Source organism: Blastomyces dermatitidis (assembly GCF_000003525.1).
Source record: "Blastomyces dermatitidis ER-3 genomic scaffold supercont1.11, whole genome shotgun sequence".
NCBI lineage: Eukaryota > Fungi > Ascomycota > Eurotiomycetes > Onygenales > Ajellomycetaceae > Blastomyces > Blastomyces dermatitidis.
Genome location: NW_025544784.1, coordinates 1778220 through 1795080, shown reverse-complemented (window position 1 = coordinate 1795080; position 16861 = coordinate 1778220). Strand labels below are relative to the sequence as shown.

Genomic DNA, 16861 nt, shown 5'->3' with positions numbered 1-16861 from the left:
TCAGCGCCAAGACCTGCGGGTTCTGCAGATCTTTAAGCTTATTTTTTGCTTCGCCTTCAACTAGCACACACTGCTGACGTACTACTAAAACCAACGGTTGGTATGAATAGGCAATTATAGGATAATTAAGACTTTGACTTTAATTGTGATAGCGCAGATTTCAATCATCACCCTGAGTGATACGTGTTCTCCTTCTCAACAACCATAAGTCCGAGTCGAAAAAAGAAATATCAAACGATTTCCCAGTTTTCAGCATTTCAACCCTCAACTAACTGGGCTCGCAAGCTGCCGATACTCCTACAATCCTGTTCCTCCTCCCTAGGTTACTCAGCTATCCACTTGTTCCAATTACCTCGAAAGCCGCTCGCCACTAGCTTTCTCTCTGGGGCTCTGTATGATCCTGATTATTAGCCACCCTGACCGCGTTCCAAATGTGCTACAAGCAGGAAAGCTGCCATCCGGAAAAAAAAAAAAAAAAAAAAAAAAAAAAAAAAAAAAAAAGAGTTGGGGGGGGAAGCTCTCTAACATACCGCTTCAGAATGGGCAAGGGTTATTGCTCCTCTCGCAATCATTGCGCTTTCCATAATCCATGCATCCGCCGCTCGGGTTGCACTCGTACACATGATCATAGACAAAATCAGGGGTAACGAGCACTGCGGAGCAGTGGCCGCAGTATTGACCCTGTTTAGTTCCTTCGCGACATTTACAGGCGTCCACACCAATAGTGACTAGTTGAAGACCGGTGACAAGGAGGTTGACGATGCTGAGCTTCATCGTTGGAGTTTCGTTGGAAATGAGGAGGAAGTTGGTTGCAAGGAAAGACTTGGTTTTTTATCGCTTCTTGAGAAAGCCGTGGGGTAGACTGTGGTTAGGGTTGGGTGGTCCTCTTTTGACCCTTGCCCTGGCTAGGGGAGGGGATTTATATAGGTTTTCTTGATGAGCTGGTTTTCGTTCACCTGTTTTCTCCTCTTTCCCGTCTAGGATCGTATTCGGGAGAAGATCTGAAAATAGTGAGAGGAGCGAGTCAGCCAGAATACGAGGTTATAGCGATCGGGACGATGTTATCTCAATCTAGGGTTGGGATTGCAACAGAGCAATAACGGGCGGATGTGAGATCTTCTAGTGTCATTGTGACGGGTGGCACCAACGAAGGTTCCTGGGGTCATTGGGTAGTGACGCAGCAAAGATTTGCAACCACGTACTGTCTGCCGAAATCCCCTTATACCGTTTTTGGTGAAATATGCTGTTCAGGTTGAGGTTGATGGCAACCCCTTCATTGGCGGTAATTCATGTACAGTACAATCGGGCCAAAATACATTCTAGCAGACCATGAAAGGATTTTAACACTTGATAGGTTACACTTCATCACATGGTACGACGACTTCTACGGGACATTCTGCGTTGCCAACACAAGGGAGATCTGAGAGAAGCGGCTGAAGAACATAAGCAGACGCCATTGGTTTCCCAAATCGGGATTATCCGTCTCCTTCATTCCATGATAGAGACCCAGAGTGGATGAAACTTCCCCCAAATATCTGATAAATGCATAAGGCATTGTGATTCTTTAAAAGACTTACCTTGCGAAAATCAGAAGTATTCTCCAGCATCACTATCATCGTTTCGTATCTATAATCCCCTTTCACCAGCAACCTTCTTTTCATGAAGCTTGAATGCCATACCCTTGATTCGTGAGTTGTTGGCGTCTCAAATTTGGGTCCATATTCCCTAACCAGGCTTGTCGAACTCGATCCTTACTCAACTAGGGCAAAAACAGTAAGATTTCTGTGCGCTGGCTCATCAGCCTCACCAGATCAAACATAAACAGATCAGCGTGAGACATACTTGGGCCGTATCTTCAAGGTTATCCGGCCCCAAGGTATTTTCCTTTCTTCTTCTCTGCGTCATTCCGGTTCTGCTGGGAGCGCATATAAAAACACGAGCACAAAAACAGGAATGTCCGCCGCCCGGCGCCCACTCATTCGTTTCCATATTTTAACCATATACGAACTCAACATGTACGTGTACGGTACAAAAGGGATGTCTCGGAAATACCTGCAATTGATCCCGTCCAATGACCGCCTGAACTCTAAATCACCTGCAAGTCAGCAAGTCATATATGATCATAGCAAGAATTTAACACTTCCGCAAGTCCCAATGAATTATCGGATCTATTTATGCATGCATGCATGCTGCTACCTAGCATTTTGCTACTTTTTACCTCCTTTTGATTTCCCAAAGACCTCATTCAAAGTATTCAAGCGGTCAACGGGACGTGTCACGAGTAGCCGCCCGTCCAGGGGTCGATATGGGTATTTTGGTTACCTTTTGCACTTGACTACCGAGCAGGCAATGAGAATACCTAAGACTTCACAGTGGGAAAGACCGCCAAAGGCTATCACATATACCTCCCCGTTCGCCTGCTAAAAGGGCTTCTTCCAGTCGACTTGATTATTTAATTCGATATAATTTTTATAGGTGTCACTTACCCCCGTTTTGGATATGGGCAATTAGAGGGATCTGAATGAGAAGGGATAAACTGCTCCAAGGGTCATTATAAAGGAATTCAAAATAAATGATAAAAATGATAAAATATAGGGGAAAAGAGTATATGGGGAATCAAATGTGAATAAAAAGCAGAAAGCTCACTCCAAACCACCCTTTGTTAATGTTCAATCATTGCTCACAACGCATTAAAAACACTCTGCATCCCCACCGTCCCTGAATCTTCTCTTCTCATAACATAAGCCCTGACTTCCTGAACGGTCAACCCCGCCTCCGCCATGCCCTGCGCCACAGTCCCGGATCCGCCTGTCCTGCTCGTCCCAGAGCCAGCGCCACCCCTACCAGTCGCCCTAGTGGTTCCTGCCCGAACCCTCTCTCGCAACGCTTCAGGCCCAACGACGAACAGACTGCCAACTTCCAATAGAACATCGAGCGCGCCGCCAACGCCTTTAACAGCGTCATCGATATCCCATGATCGTAGTAAATCTACGTAGCAGGTCATGTCCTTCGTAACCATAAGGCCGCCAGGCCCGTTGACAGGGAAGCGCTTGAAGTGTTCGAGGAGTAAGGTGCGGACGCCGAGGGCGATTTCAGTGAGGAAAATTTTGACGTTGGGGCCGCTGGAGGAGAGTGAAGTGACGATTGCGGTGTGTAGACGGCTAAGGAAGGTGGATATGGCGGCACACGTCTAGGATTGTGTCAGCGATGGGACCCAATGTTGCATTTTCTTATCGGGGAAGGGATTAGACGGGAAAGAGTAACTTACGGGAGTCTGCAGCATCTCCAGCCATGCGCTATCACCATCTGCGGCATCTTCCTTCGGACGGAAGTCGTTCTTTTTCTGGCCCGAAAGAAGTCGTGAAACCCAGGAAAGCGCCACGTCTACAGTTTTCTGCTCGATAGAATTGATCTTATCCTCGATCCGGTTCATTGTTAGGGCAGCCTTTTTCTCCATATCTCTCCTGATCGTAATATTCCCAGCTGCAAGTGGAATAAGCACGGCGTTAATGCATGTCATCATTAGGTGTGTGATGGTAATCGCACCGCGTAGGTTGCCCAAGTACGAAAAGTCTGGTTCTGTCTTTGAGGATTCTTGGCTTGACGCGGACTCGAGAGTGCCATCGAGCGCAACCTCGACGTATCCTTCTCCCATCATAGATAGAAGCATGTTCAAAAGTGCGGAAACATCTTTTGGCGTATCGCTGCTGACAACCAATTCTAGATCGCGCCCAACCCCTTCAGCAAGCCATTTCAACATTCGCTTCGCAAAGCCGACGTTTAAGCGGCCGTCTTCATCCGTAAGCTCAATTTCACTTTGCTTTTGTAAATCTGCATTGTCTTTGAGGCCAGCAACACGCAGCAGCATTCGTTTTTGAGTGGGCGTGAAGTCTGACGAATCGAGCCGACTGACATACGCATCCCTGGCAGAGTTAATGAGTTCGCTGCCAGATTTGGCCAGAGACGACATGAATGTGGCTGTTGATTTCTTCCTGCGACTATGGAAGGTCGTAAATTTGAACATGAGTGAGGTGTAAAGCTCCTCCAAATTTTTTTTCTCTCTTTCGATGTAGGACGAGCCTCCAAAATAGGGAACGAAAAGGTCTTCCAATTGTTGATCCAAGATGATAGCAGTCTTGGCCGATATAGTTTCCGGATGTTCCGTTAGGCCGTGTGACTTCATATCGTCGATTAGGCCGCTAATATAACTCCGCGCAGTTTGAAGAGATCTTAGGAACGCCAATGATGATACACTATCAGCCTTCCCTAACACCATTTCTAACCGCTGCTGTATAGATTGTTGGAATATCCTTTGCAAAAACTTCTCAAGAACCTGCTCATAATACGGAAACGCACGTTTGATAATCGTAGATTCCTCCTGCACCACCACCTTGACTTCGTCGACCAGCGACTGAAGGCTAGATTCAACAACTGGCGGTTCAGCGTCGGGATCAGCTAGCTTTTCCCACGTCTCGGCATCGCCTCCAATTTCCTCAGTAATGAGCTGGCTGCGGTCAATAAAGAACTGATGTTGATTAACGAATAATCCAACAACACTGGCGCCACCGTTGAAATCGTATAGTACCGCTGCACAGTCGCGCATACCATCAAAGTTGGCTTTCCGGTAAAAGTCATCAAACTGTTTCAGCAGATCTTTCTCCAGAGTCTCCGAAAACTTCTCGATAATCTCCCTTGTATTAGTACGTTTCGCGGTGGAAGAGCCGTTCACAGATGTTCCGTTTATCCCGGGATTGCCATTTTCCTCGCTCCAGCTTTTCGGATCCAATCTCTTGCTTATCCTGAGTAATTGCCTGGCCATATGCGCACACCTAACCTTTCCCTCACCGCTTCCCGATCGCCTTAGATTTTCCAAGAGGGTCAACTCCCCGCGGTTGCTAACTTCATCCCAGCACTCGATCAGGAAATGTGCATCCAAAGCCCTCCTCCTCTGGCGGTCCAGTTCCTCCAGCTTCTTTCCCGTCTCAACAGCAATATTTCCACCAGCCCCTCCGCCTGGCCCATTGAGGGATGTATCCAGCTTCTGAAACGACTCGATGGTCTGGCTTAATTTGAGGCCAAGAGAGCTGACATTCTGCGCATGCTGGGCCTCTGCCCTCCTCACGGCGGCGGATAGCTCATTTTCTCGTAGCTCCAGGTCGCCGGACAACTCGACCATGCGACGTTGAGCATGTTCGAAGGTGCGAATAAGGGGTTTGGGGTCGAAGGGTTGGTTTCCGCCAGGTCCACCTGATCGGCGCTGGGACGCCGGGATGGCAGTGTCTGAGAGGGACTCGATGAAGTCTTTGACAATGAAATCGCGGTTGGAGAAAGTTTCGAGAGTGAAAGTTGGGCCTTTGTTGAAAATGGACCTGGTGGCTGTGGAGCGGGCGCTCTGCGAATTTAAGGAGGCGGTATCTGGCATTGTGATGGCCCCGTTGTCAAAGGATCATTGGTGGGCGGGAAGAGGAACAAGCGTTTTAGTCATATTCAAGTAGTCGATGTGAAGATGCTCGTTAGTCGTAGTAAGTCATTGCTGCAGGGTGTACTGAAATTGTCCTGAGCAGTTGGTTTTATGTAGTCGTCTGTCTATCTACTGCGGAGCCGCGTTGGAAGGTTGCAGATGGTATATTTATATTTCCACATAGGGATGCTACTTACTGCCACGTCCCAAATGAAGATATCAAGGTAATAAAACAGCGTGAAAATAGATACGGACTGTAGTTAGCCGGTAAGAAGATCATAATAGGGCTTTACCTCAATAAATCGCCATTTCACCAAACTAAATACCTAAAGAATTGAGGACGTGTGTCGCAGGTTCGCTGCTCAGCCGAGGAAATGACGCAAAGGGCAAATCGCCAACATGGCGCAGACAGAAGACTATTAATAAACAAATAACTAATATCTACTTCCGCAATTCTCCCAAGGACAACATTCTCCCAGCTCCGCTCAAATACACAACTTCCAATACGGAGGAACTATTAGTTTCTTTCCTAGCCTGAACTCGATATGCATTGATACCCATGGGGACCGGCCGCTGAATTATACCCCTAATGCTATTTTTTTGAAACGGAAAATTCAACCCAAACCCCCTAGAGTTGGTCCGGAAAGAGACCTCCTAAACAAATCACATCTGTCGCCTTTACCAGTTCGCACACCCTCTCATGGCTCTCCCTACAGACCCGCGTTTACGACGGAACTCACGAGTCGATCCCTCACAGCTCACTCCCGCCGAGCGTGAGCGGCTCCTCAAACCCTACCTCCCAGATCCAGCTGTTATCCGTTCAGCACGCACCAGGAATGGGAAGCAGAAGCAAAAGCAGAAGAAGAAACCCATCCGAACATTCCTCAAGTCGAAACTACATTACCTTACCTACTTCCTAATCCATGTCTTTTTCAGCATTTACATCCGGTTCCGTCAAGCCTATCATGCCATTATTGATCGGATCCTGGCCATCCTCTACTACCATCACCGCACACCGGAGCTCATACAGAAGGATGTCCGTGGCCTGAGCCAATTGCCGCAGCATCTGAGCGTCGTCTTGATGCTGGGGAACGACGAGGATGCGTTGGATGTGATTATGGACGAGGTGGCGGAGTTGGTGGCCTGGAGCTCGTGCGCTGGCATTCCGATGTTGAGTATATATGAGAAGACAGGTGCGGTTCAAACGAAACCTCCCGCCCCCCCCCCCTTTTTTTTTTCCGCATCATCGATAATAGACATAAAAGGAAAAAGAAGAAAATTACCAAACCAAACTAACATATATACAACAACTCAGGCATCCTAAAATCCTACATCCCAACCCTCCACAAAATAGTCATAAGCAAGCTATCAACGTACTACGGACCCCCCTCCCACCAACCAACCCTCCGCCTCTTCGCCCCGCACCACGCCATCTACTCTCCAACCCTCTGCCCGCCGTCCTCAAAAGTAAACCCAGCCCTCCTCACCCTCCTCCTCCTCTCCGCCACAGACGGACGCGAAACCCTCGTCGACCTCACAAAAACCCTCACAGAAATGGCCCAGCACGGCAAACTGTCCCCGCAAGACATAAGTCCCAAACTCATCGACGCAGAGCTCAGCGAGCTGACGTCCGCACCTACACCACCGCTAGCCGGCATGCCGGGAGATCCACACCTCGACGAGCGGAATAGCGTCGCGTCCTCCACCGGTACGGGAACAGGGACCACCAGCACTACGGTGTCGGATTCACCGCCGCTGTCGTCTGCGGAAACCGTAACGGCGGGCGGCGTAGAGATGAATGCGGCAACGGCGGCATTGATGAAATCTGACCCGGATTTGCTGATGGTGTTTGGGCCGTTTGTGCGGCTGGACGGGTATCCGCCGTGGCAGTTGCGGCTGACGGAGATCTATTGTACGGGAAATAAGGGGGGAGTGATTACCGGGGGTGGAGAGGCGGTTGAGTATCAGAAGTTTCTGAAGGGTCTGTGGAGATTTGCGAAGGCGGAGATGAGATTTGGGAGATAGATTGGGGCGGGGTGCCGGCATTCCTATACTTTTACTTTCACCATTTTTTCCTTTTTGCGTCTACTTGTATTTATTAGTTTGTTTCCTCCTCTGGGAGTCAGTATCATTGCGTGGGCCCCACTTCAATGCTGCATTGTGGTATATACTCGTTTTAAGTCATATTAACTTCTGTGCTTTGTCTTGAGAGATATTGAATGGTCAGACGGCCGGCTGCCTGGGAGAATTTCCATTTATGGATTTCTTAGTCTATAGGGGTAGAAATGAGCCCTGATGCGGCGCTCTCCGGCTTTAATACTATAGGAATTCTTAAGGGGTTCCTCTTAACCTCGCTTGTTTTGGGGTGCAAACCGTCAGGCTCAGGCTTTTTGTTTTTTGCCTGTATAAAGGACATTATTTCTGACTGTTAAGTCAATAGTAGCTAGAAGAGTATATAGAATAACGGACACTAGCTATATAGTACACATAACACACCGCACCTGAGTCCTCATGCGCAATAAAAATGGAATATCCAGAACGACGTTCTATAATATAATACAAAAGTAAAACCTATTACCTATATACTTCGCTTGCTAACTAACAATGTAAAAGAGATTTCCCGCCATCATGCTCCTTATGATCTAATCTTTCCAAACCATAAAGAAGTCATGATGCGTGGCTGGCATTCTATCATATTGAAAAGAAAGAAAGAAAAAAGAAAAGGAGAAGGAGTGAATGTATCACCCTGGATGCTGTCCAGAGTGTCGTGGCAAGCACGTGTCCCAGAATGGGGGGAGAAAGAGAAATAAAAAAAGAGACTGGGGTATCTGTACTCTTATAATCCCCTCCAGTGAAGAAGAAGCCATAAAGCATAGTAATACAAAAGAGATATATGCCGCATGCCCCTAAAATCATACTCCCATCTAATCCCCTTCCCAAACCTAACTGAAAGGGAATGAACCAACCAAGTACGTGGCCGTTCACCATCCAGCCACACACGCAAAACACCTCACAAACTCTCCCCCGCCGTCGAGGACGCTCTCAACCGCACACCATGAACACACCTTCCGTCCCATTCTTTCACCATTCTCTTCTGCTCCCTCGTCTCCATGCCCTGGCCTGGAATTTGGCGGTGAGGTCTTCCTTCTCCACTCGGACGCTTTGCCTCCTCCACCACCATCGTTATTATTATGATTGTTATCCTTGCCACAGCCTGGACCTGGATTCGAAGGGGAACGAGGGCCATTGCAATCGACTACCATACACTCACGTAGGCAGATGTAGCATGTTCGTTCGGCGCAGAGGTCGCAGTCGGCGTATGCGTCGAGGGTGGAACGGGTTGTGGGGCGACGGTGGCAGATGTGGCAGGGAGATAAGGAGGTGTGGGATGTGGTTTTGTTGTTTATTTGTGAGACGGACGAAATCGAGGGGTCGTCGTCATAGTTATTGTTATGTGTATTGGATTTCGCTTTTTGAAACGGTGGCGATGGTGTTGATGATTTTAATGCGAGTGTGGGCGAGGTGCTCTCAGAATCAGGAGTGTAGAAATGTTGCTTCTGTCCTAAATATATGTTTCTTGGAATAGTATTCCATTCCTGCTGTGATTGCTGGTTTTGTTGGTGCTGTATCAAACGCCGCCGCTTGATTGCCGCTGGTTGCCAGGATGGACGGGAGTGATGTGTTCTCCGTTCAGGGCTGGGCCGCAGAGCAAATTTGGAAGCTATTGCACCCGACGAGGAATCTTTCAAGAACTGACTGTATCCATTTCTAAATCTATCCTCGATGTGTTGAGCATTGCCGGGGATGAAAGCGGTGCTGATTTGGGGAGAGACAATATGTTAAGCTGCGAGTCACCGAGAAAGATTTAAAAAAAAACCAAGGTTGAAACTGAAGGAAATTCAAGAGAAAAACCCACCAAGTGCCTATATTAGCGTTGATCTGGCCATCCCAATTACCCATATCTCTCTTCCTCTTTTTCAGGTTTGCAGCATCTGTTACGGGACATCCTCGCTGTTCACACGCTGAGGTGGCCGTTGCCCAGGGAAAGGAGACATTCTGGGGCTGGTCGGGGATATACATGGCGAGCAAAACACACGAGGCCGATCAAGGTAGTGGTATAGAAACCGGTCTGCATATCCAAAACGCAGATATCAAGAGGAGAGATGCATGGTGATAGACGCAGAGGAAGAGAGGGGAGGGGAGGGGAAGAATTGCTGGCTGGCGTCGGCAGGGGAAATATTTAAGCTGTTATTTATTTATGCAGCTAAATAAATAAATGTCATTTCTTGGCGGGAGACCTGCCTGCCTATAAATATGAGATGAGGTGAAACACTCCCATTTTCCCAGGTTGCGAAATTCCTACTTGATTCCAGGACTGATGTTTTATGATGTTTTATGATGTCTATTTTGATTATTGGTGACTACCAACTCATGTTTATTCAGGTGCTCGATATCCTGCCTGGCAATTAACCTTTGGAGGTGTAAAACTTTCCATGGCAAAGGGGCGGTAATTCTGCGGCAAGCTCAGGTACATGTACATGTACAACTCTATTAACCCATAAATATTCCCCTTGCAAAAGGGTCGACAGCCTTTATGAGAGTACAAGAGCTTTCAAGAAAGCTTTTTTGTCAAAGATTATCCAGCGAGCCTCCTCCCCAAGGTCCTTCTTCCCTTCCACGCATTCGTTTACCGCCAGCTGAACCAATTCCTTGAATTCGGACTGGAGGGTTTTCTGCCAGTTATAGCCCAGATAGATACCCTGTTTATGGTCACAGAGATAAACATTCCTTTCCCGGTCAAGACATGATATGATGGTGGTTGGCTAGAGTGCGACGACCACGATGTGGCGAGATTTGAGTTTTGTTGTCTCCGTATAAGCTGTTGAAGGCCTCGCTGGGATGGGGTAAATGTATATAGTATATCCCTCAATTAGGGTGCCTGGGCAGCAGCATTACCCTTCCATATAAATGTTACCGTCGCAATATCGCTAGTGAGCGAGTGTGGGTGGGAGAGGAGTGTGTATGGCCATGCATTGAATTTAACTAGCCATTTCATCCAAACAAAGGTTTATTATTGGTAGTTACATAACTATAGACTTGACTTGGTGATTGGAAAATGATTCCTTTAGTGAACGGCCAGGGCGTTGATGGAGAGCTTAGTCATGAAACGTTCACACCGTCGGCTCCAACGTCACAGTGAACTTCAATCCTTTTCATGATTCGTTTCTACTAATGGTTCCTTTGGATAATAAGGAAGTTCCAAGGTTAACTATTTATCTCTGCAAACGAGAAAAGGGAAAAGATAAGAAAAAGAAAACTTCTGCTCTTGGTTCCCCTTGGTGGCGCAATATAGTTATCCAAGCTAGCGGAGTGTATCCGTAACCCCTCAGAAAATGCCAGCCCCCATCAGCCGATTCTTACAGCCGTATGGTCATCCCTCTGATAGACCAAGCGCCAAAAGCCAAAATGATGATATCAAATACCCAGGAACTAACAGCTGACGCCCGAAACCCGGCATTCCTGCCGGCTTCAAGTTTTTTTTAACTGTCTAAACTTGTCTCAGAGGGCCAATAATCTTGCTTCTCCTCTGCTCTCACTCGGAAAGCCTCAGCGTGAGTCTCCGTCACTTTACAGTATGGACGACTTTTGGCAGCTTCTAGGTTATGGAGTATAGATGGTAAGTGGCTGGAGAGCATGGTTAATCACAAGGCATTACCTAGGGAACTTGTTGGGGTGTAGGGTGTAGGAGACACGCCTCAAATACCGCTGCTGCGCTTGATGGGCAGTTCTTAATTTTCATTCTTTGTTTCTTTTTTTTTTGTTTCTCCCAATTTGTCGTTTGTTTATACATGCAATCTGCTGCAAGTCTCATATCCCAGATCAAGACCAAAGTCTGTGGCTGGAAAAAAGCCTCGATAATATGGATCATGGAACACGACATAGCGGCAGTAAGCGAAAGCGAGTATCGAAGGCCTGCGATAGATGTCGAGGCAAGAAGTATCGTTGTGACGGACAACGCCCAGCATGCGTGGCATGTCGAGAATCCGGCCATGATTGTTCCTACGACCCGACCGCAAAGAAACGAGGGCTGCCAGAGGGTTACGTCCGCGGCTTGGAGAAGCTTTGGGCTTTGTCAATCTCCAATATCGCGGGCCTCGAGGAGGGGATACTTGAGATGCTGGGATCTAAAGAAGCTGAATCCTCTCGGAGACAATGGCTTGTATCCTTGTGGAACAATGAAAGAGCGTCAGAAAGGCTACATGACATATGGAAATCGAGCGAGCTATACGCGAGTGTTGAAGAGTTGTTGTTGAATCCAGGGTTAACTATTACTGGAACGCCGCGTATGGAAGAAGATAGGGGAGGTATTGAGCCTGAACATTCATTATCTGACATCGCGTCTGATTCTCAACTTGATGACTGTTCAGACCATCATGTTGGAGAAATTTTGCCATGGGCATTGACTCAGATTCAACATAAGCCACCCCGATCTCCTGACACAGACGCCCGAAGAGTCAAGTTTCGTATTTCGAGTCCAACTGCAGAAAGAAACTCTCGCATGAAACTCCCCATTCAAACGTCACACCTCCTCGATATGTACTTTGCACATACGCACAGCTGGTTCCCCATTCTAGCAAAACATGAAATTCTCAAGGCATCCTACCAATACTTAGATCCAACTTTCGAAACGGCAAGCAACCTTGCGGGATCGGGGAATCATGCTGCTCTCTGGGCGATTCTAAGCTATACTGCAGCCCAGATCCCACCAGATACTGAAGAAAATTCAACTGCTGGAACAAGGTTCAGAAACCCCGGCGAAGAAGCGAAAGGGTTCTATGCGGTTGCGCGAAGCTTGATACCGGATGAGAGGGGCAAATTTGAAATTGAACATGTTCAGGCTACCCTGCTCTTAACGCTCGTAAACATTGGATTCGGGGATTGGACAGCCGCATGGGTTCTTTGTGGACAAGCTGCAAGCGTAGCTATCGATTTGGGCCTGGGAGCTGCATCAAGAAGCAAACAATCACCTGGAAAATCGAAGGAAGAAGAGACATTTCTTGGGTGTTTCCTCCTCGACACCTTATTATCTGCTCGGCTCGCTAGGTGCCCACGCATGCGTTCCGATACCATACGCAATGTCAACTTATTGGAAGAGGATGGGCTCGAAGAATGGGGCCCGTGGGTAGACGTTTTCCTTCTCCGCAAGCTTCACGGAGGGGAAAATTCTTGCCCTCGTGGGCCTCTCCGCTCTTGCAGTACTTTCAACCGCCTGTTAGAGCTTTCGAAACTCCTCCATTTGCTCTGGGATAATCTTCCCCTGGCACCAGATGTCACTGCTATGGCACATGAGTATTTCCTGAGGAATCTTAAACACTGGGAAATGAAGCTTCCGCCAGGGTGTCGGTTGTCTGATGTTAGCAAGAAGATGTTATTGGGCGAAAACCTGTCTTTTCTACCACACCAGACGTTTCTGCTTTGGACCCAGATGGCAGCGCTGATTCTGCTTTCCACCCGTCTGTCACCCCATATACAGCAGTTGTCTTATTCACTTCGCCAGGTCATGGATATCACGCTCTCTCTCTTGACTTCCCAGTCACAAAATTTTACTCAAACCTGCCTCCCTCCTCCTTTCGAATTCTCTCTAAGAATAATCGTTGATGCTGCACGCTCACAGGCCTCATCACGGTATCACGATACTTCCTGGCTCGAGTCGGTCGCCAGTCAAATATCCCGAGCAGGAGGAATCTGGCCGGTTTATTCCTCGCTAGTTGAGGATACGAGGCAGTTGTCATCGGCTGTAGCACCACCCTCTTTGCCAATACTGCATCTAGCCTCCTCGAGAAGCAATCTAGCTCCACCCCATCCACATTGCTCACCTCCTCCTCCTCCTCCTCGTGAGAGCGTGTATGACATTCTCGAAGTGTTAGAATCTTTTTTGCAGGAAGACGCGGACGCCCGACAACCAAACGAAGAGGACCTGACTTTCTTCTCGCTCCTTTCCAGAGCACCCATGGATCAGTTTAGCGCCTCTGATTGTAGAAGTAGGAGTGAAGCTTCCATCATCCCTTCTTCGCAGGGCTTTGACGATGTCTGGGCAGGCCTGCAATCCCCAACCCCTGCAACACGGGAGATCCCATGGATGACACCAAACCTGTCAAAAACAAGAGAAGGAGAAAACTCGCCGCCCTCTCCACGGTCAGATATATCTAATATGTGCAAAGCCAACCAAAAAGAGACCTACCACCACCTCCAGCCCTTAAACGATGGATACACGCTTGGACCACAAAAGGCCACACCACAATTCCCCAATCACAAATCACCCTCTCCTGCTTCCCCTTCCCCTCCAGCTTCTAATGATATAGAATCCATCTTCCATGACCGCCCAAACCCAAACAATAGTGATATCTCCACCTCTAAACCTCATAAAGCTTTCTTAACCCGCACCCTCAACTACGAGAGTTCTCATGCACGGCTCATCATAGACATATACGATGACAAATCATCCCACGACGCCCTCCTCAACGACCATGACAATGGCAGTTCCACAGGGAACAGTGCTGAAGAGCTCCCGGGACAGAACCAGGAGGACGGAATGGAGGAGGAGGGCAAGGGGAAGCAAACGATCCTCAACAAGATCATGTGTCCACCGTCGATTGCGGATATTTGGCCGCCGCCAGGGTTCTTTCCGGATGCGTTTGGGGAGGAAGGTGAGAGGGGCGTTGAGGAAGCTGGGGAAAAGATGGATGTTAGTGGATAAGAGGTGGTGAATCTGTCCGTGGCATATGTGCAATGTGTGTGAGGGGTAGACAGAGGGTTTGATTGAATGGAGTTTTGTTAGCATGGTGTTGGATGCGATCTGATATGTACGTAAACGGCACATGGATGACAACCCAGAGCGGGAATCAAAGAGACTTTCAGGGAGGGAATGAATAGAGCGAGCAATATTATCAAATATTTGAAAGATAGATTTACCAACTAATTTTATTTTGTCCACCCCACTGACGCTTTCTTTGTGGGTTTTCTTCCTGCTTTCTTTTGTAGAAGTAGGAGTTTCTCTAAAAGTAAAGTCCATCAGGCCAGTAGCCCAAGTTGCGGAAGTAGGCGAATACGACACAAGCAATAATTATTCCACTTTATTTATCAAAAGCCAACAAAACCATGTTCATCCTCCAGAGATACCATTTTCCAGGTACGACAGTCATATGGCCATACCCAGATACATCAATTAGGGAGGTAAATGATTCAAAAGGAAGAAATTAAAACTCCCTAAAGCCGTTGCAGGTTTAAGGGAAAGAAAAAAGAAAATAAAAGAAATAACTCCGGAGCCCCTAGAAATTAAAAAGTAACAGGCGATGGAGTGCCGTGGAGAGTAGTGGCAGAAAGAAAGGAAAATAATGTTCAAAGCAACCCGTTCAATGAAAAAATGAAAAAGATAAAATGAAAATGAAAATGAAAATAAACGCCCACTAGACATGAAAACACACCCCCCAATGATAAACACCGTTTAAAAAGTACTGAGTATGAGAAAAATGAGAAAGAGGCCCACTTTTAACAGTGGACGGGGAAAATAAAAAGATGGAAAACAGAATGCCACCTCTAGATGACGCATGGTAGGCAAGATATTTGTAAAAGAAAAGAAAAAAAGGGTAGAAATGGAAAAAGGACAGGACACAAATAAATACAGTTAGAGGGGAAGATAAAACAAAATAAAATAACACAAAATACAAAGGAAGATCGGAAACAAAGAAGTACTGATTGGCCCCAGTTTCCGAAGGGCTCCAATCAAAAAGAGGGAGATTGATCACGTCTTATTGGCGCCATGACTTCCCGCATACGGTACACGTGCAAAACAACGTCATCGGCTCATCCGCACTCCTCGTCTGCGCTTCCGTATACGTGACCTTCCTCTGTCCGCACTTGCCGCACTGCAAGCTGGTACTGACACTCCGCTCCGCCTTCGCAACCATAGCCTTATCCATATTCTCCTTGTGGATCCTGCGTTCCTCCTCGCGCTGTGCGTCCGACTTGAGCTCGTCATGCGTCATACGCACGAATTTTTCAGCAGTGACTTCGTTGGAGAGCACGCGCACACGCAGGCCTGGGTTGGATTTGTTTTTCAGGTTCTGGAACAGACTACGCATCTTGGTGCGGTATTGTTCCTTCGTTTCTGGGCCGAGGCAAGTGTACGCGGCTAATTCGACTTCGATGGCTTTTTGGAGGACGATGCGCGGCGGCTCGGTGGAATTTAGGCAAAGGCCGTCGTAGATCAGCCCGATGCAGCTATCGCGGGATTTATTTTGGGTATGGGTGATGGTAAGCTGATCAGCTTTCCAACTGCGCTTGTCTGGAGGCACGGTGGATTTGGCCAGCTTATCCGACGCCGTGGGCGCTGGTGGCGCGATGCCGTTGGGAATCTGTTTGGGCGAATCGCTGGATCTCCGGCTTGCGGCCGGCGAACCACCTGCAGCGGCTTTTTGCTTGTTGACTTCGCTCCGCCATTTCGAGACGATTTCACTAGACAGACGAGCAACGTCGGGCGACTTATGCTGTTTCAGCTTGTTGACAATGATACCGATTTTTGTAGAACGCAGGAGGTCCTCTGTCGGCCGCACACCTTTTTGTAGCTCCCTGAGCAGTGATATCAACGTTGCTGAGGTCTCGCCGGACGTCGCAGCCTTCGTCAACGCCTTAGACTTGAATTCTATTTCCTTCACGTCCATGTTGTCGGAGCTCGAGTACAGGAGGGGCGTGATCAACGGGATTCGTTCGAATATGGGGTAGGAGGGGTCGGTTGGAGTCTCCAAAGGAGTATTTGTCCGCTGTTACATAAAATTGTCAGTGCCATTCAATGTCATTGGCCAATCTCTGGTGGAGCTATCCACTGTAGCTCAGGATGGAAATGAATGGAAGATATCCATCACAGTCGGCAGAGCATTCCCAGCATCTAATTGAACGCTCTTGGAATAGAGTCTATGGACTGGCGACGAGAGTAGACCACAGTTCACATCTCCACAAAGCGGGATATAGGAAACACATTCAAAGTTTCACGTTCCCGTGGATAGTGCTATCGCGGGAAATTTTGCCCTCCCTAACGAAAAGTGCCCGGCTAGCACTTTTCCTTTGTAGTAGATTTGCTAAACAAATAAATGCGCACATTCGTGGAGCAAAAACAGTGCAAGAAACGATAAACAGCGCGGGGAAATTTGCGACCTACCGAACGGATAAGATTCCCTACGGCGAAAGGGCAAATAAAAACCCCACTGCGCACTGTAGAGATACGCTCAAGGGGCGGTACTTCGATAGAGCCTGCGTAAAGGAGAGGTAAGACAGGTAGACGGTGGACGATAGCTGTTATTATTGCGAAAATTGCTCCGGATGTCGCTGTCCATCTTGATGCTG

The 16861-nt window shown here is 47.9% G+C and overlaps 6 protein-coding genes across 7 annotated transcripts; 2 read left to right on the top strand and 4 right to left on the bottom strand.

The window, feature by feature from the left end:
• Nucleotides 1-1368: 1368 nt before the first annotated feature.
• Nucleotides 1369-1905, bottom strand: BDCG_17816 (uncharacterized protein; the record flags this gene model as incomplete). The annotated part of the gene is made up of 3 exons (XM_045426873.1): nucleotides 1369-1535; nucleotides 1680-1759; nucleotides 1843-1905. The coding sequence occupies 3 exons, from the start codon at nucleotides 1903-1905 to the stop codon at nucleotides 1385-1387; spliced, it is 294 nt and encodes a 97-aa protein (XP_045282605.1). The 3' UTR covers nucleotides 1369-1384.
• Nucleotides 1906-2142: 237 nt separating this feature from the next.
• BDCG_08567 lies at nucleotides 2143-5832 on the bottom strand. Of its 2 annotated transcripts, XM_045424350.1 has the most exons (3): nucleotides 5659-5832; nucleotides 3269-5593; nucleotides 2143-3190 (listed from the first exon to the last, which is right to left on the bottom strand). In XM_045424350.1, the coding sequence occupies exons 2-3, from the start codon at nucleotides 5420-5422 to the stop codon at nucleotides 2681-2683; spliced, it is 2664 nt and encodes an 887-aa protein (XP_045273081.1). In that variant the 5' UTR covers nucleotides 5423-5593; nucleotides 5659-5832; the 3' UTR covers nucleotides 2143-2680. The 2 variants fall into 2 exon arrangements, with proteins under 2 accessions (XP_045273081.1, XP_045282604.1); XM_045424351.1 differs by having other exon boundaries at nucleotides 2223-3190; nucleotides 3269-5832.
• On the top strand, nucleotides 4166-8011 carry BDCG_08566 (nuclear undecaprenyl pyrophosphate synthase). The gene is made up of 2 exons (XM_045424349.1): nucleotides 4166-6654; nucleotides 6777-8011. Exons 1-2 carry the CDS (start codon nucleotides 6162-6164, stop codon nucleotides 7484-7486), a joined length of 1203 nt encoding a protein of 400 aa, XP_045273080.1. The 5' UTR covers nucleotides 4166-6161; the 3' UTR covers nucleotides 7487-8011.
• BDCG_08565 (uncharacterized protein) lies at nucleotides 7800-10711 on the bottom strand. Its single transcript, XM_045424348.1, has 2 exons — nucleotides 9378-10711; nucleotides 7800-9277 (listed from the first exon to the last, which is right to left on the bottom strand). Exons 1-2 carry the CDS (start codon nucleotides 9539-9541, stop codon nucleotides 8443-8445), a joined length of 999 nt encoding a protein of 332 aa, XP_045273079.1. The 5' UTR covers nucleotides 9542-10711; the 3' UTR covers nucleotides 7800-8442.
• On the top strand, nucleotides 9831-14630 carry BDCG_08564 (C6 transcription factor). The gene has a single exon (XM_045424347.1). The coding sequence runs from the start codon at nucleotides 11382-11384 to the stop codon at nucleotides 14217-14219; it is 2838 nt and encodes a 945-aa protein (XP_045273078.1). The 5' UTR covers nucleotides 9831-11381; the 3' UTR covers nucleotides 14220-14630.
• Nucleotides 13982-16846, bottom strand: BDCG_08563 (transcription elongation factor S-II). The gene is made up of 2 exons (XM_045424346.1): nucleotides 16677-16846; nucleotides 13982-16281 (listed from the first exon to the last, which is right to left on the bottom strand). Exon 2 carries the CDS (start codon nucleotides 16180-16182, stop codon nucleotides 15271-15273), a length of 912 nt encoding a protein of 303 aa, XP_045273077.1. The 5' UTR covers nucleotides 16183-16281; nucleotides 16677-16846; the 3' UTR covers nucleotides 13982-15270.
• Between the last annotated feature and the right edge of the window lie 15 nt (nucleotides 16847-16861).

What these genes read in the sequence shown, in the direction of transcription:
- BDCG_08567 (XM_045424350.1), bottom strand. Translation starts at nt 5,422, where the DNA reads ATGCCAGATACCGCCTCCTTAAATTCGCAGAGCGCCCGCTCCACAGCC. An exon ending in TGGAGATGCTGCAGACTCCC is followed by an intron (nt 3,191 to 3,268) that starts GTAAGTTACTCT and finishes ACACAATCCTAG; the next exon opens with ACGTGTGCCGCCATATCCAC.
- BDCG_08566 (XM_045424349.1), top strand. Translation starts at nt 6,162, where the DNA reads ATGGCTCTCCCTACAGACCCGCGTTTACGACGGAACTCACGAGTCGAT. An exon ending in GAGTATATATGAGAAGACAG is followed by an intron (nt 6,655 to 6,776) that starts GTGCGGTTCAAA and finishes ACAACAACTCAG; the next exon opens with GCATCCTAAAATCCTACATC.
- BDCG_08564 (XM_045424347.1), top strand. Translation starts at nt 11,382, where the DNA reads ATGGATCATGGAACACGACATAGCGGCAGTAAGCGAAAGCGAGTATCG.
- BDCG_08565 (XM_045424348.1), bottom strand. Translation starts at nt 9,541, where the DNA reads ATGTATATCCCCGACCAGCCCCAGAATGTCTCCTTTCCCTGGGCAACG. An exon ending in AACGCTAATATAGGCACTTG is followed by an intron (nt 9,278 to 9,377) that starts GTGGGTTTTTCT and finishes TCCCCAAATCAG; the next exon opens with CACCGCTTTCATCCCCGGCA.
- BDCG_08563 (XM_045424346.1), bottom strand. Translation starts at nt 16,182, where the DNA reads ATGGACGTGAAGGAAATAGAATTCAAGTCTAAGGCGTTGACGAAGGCT.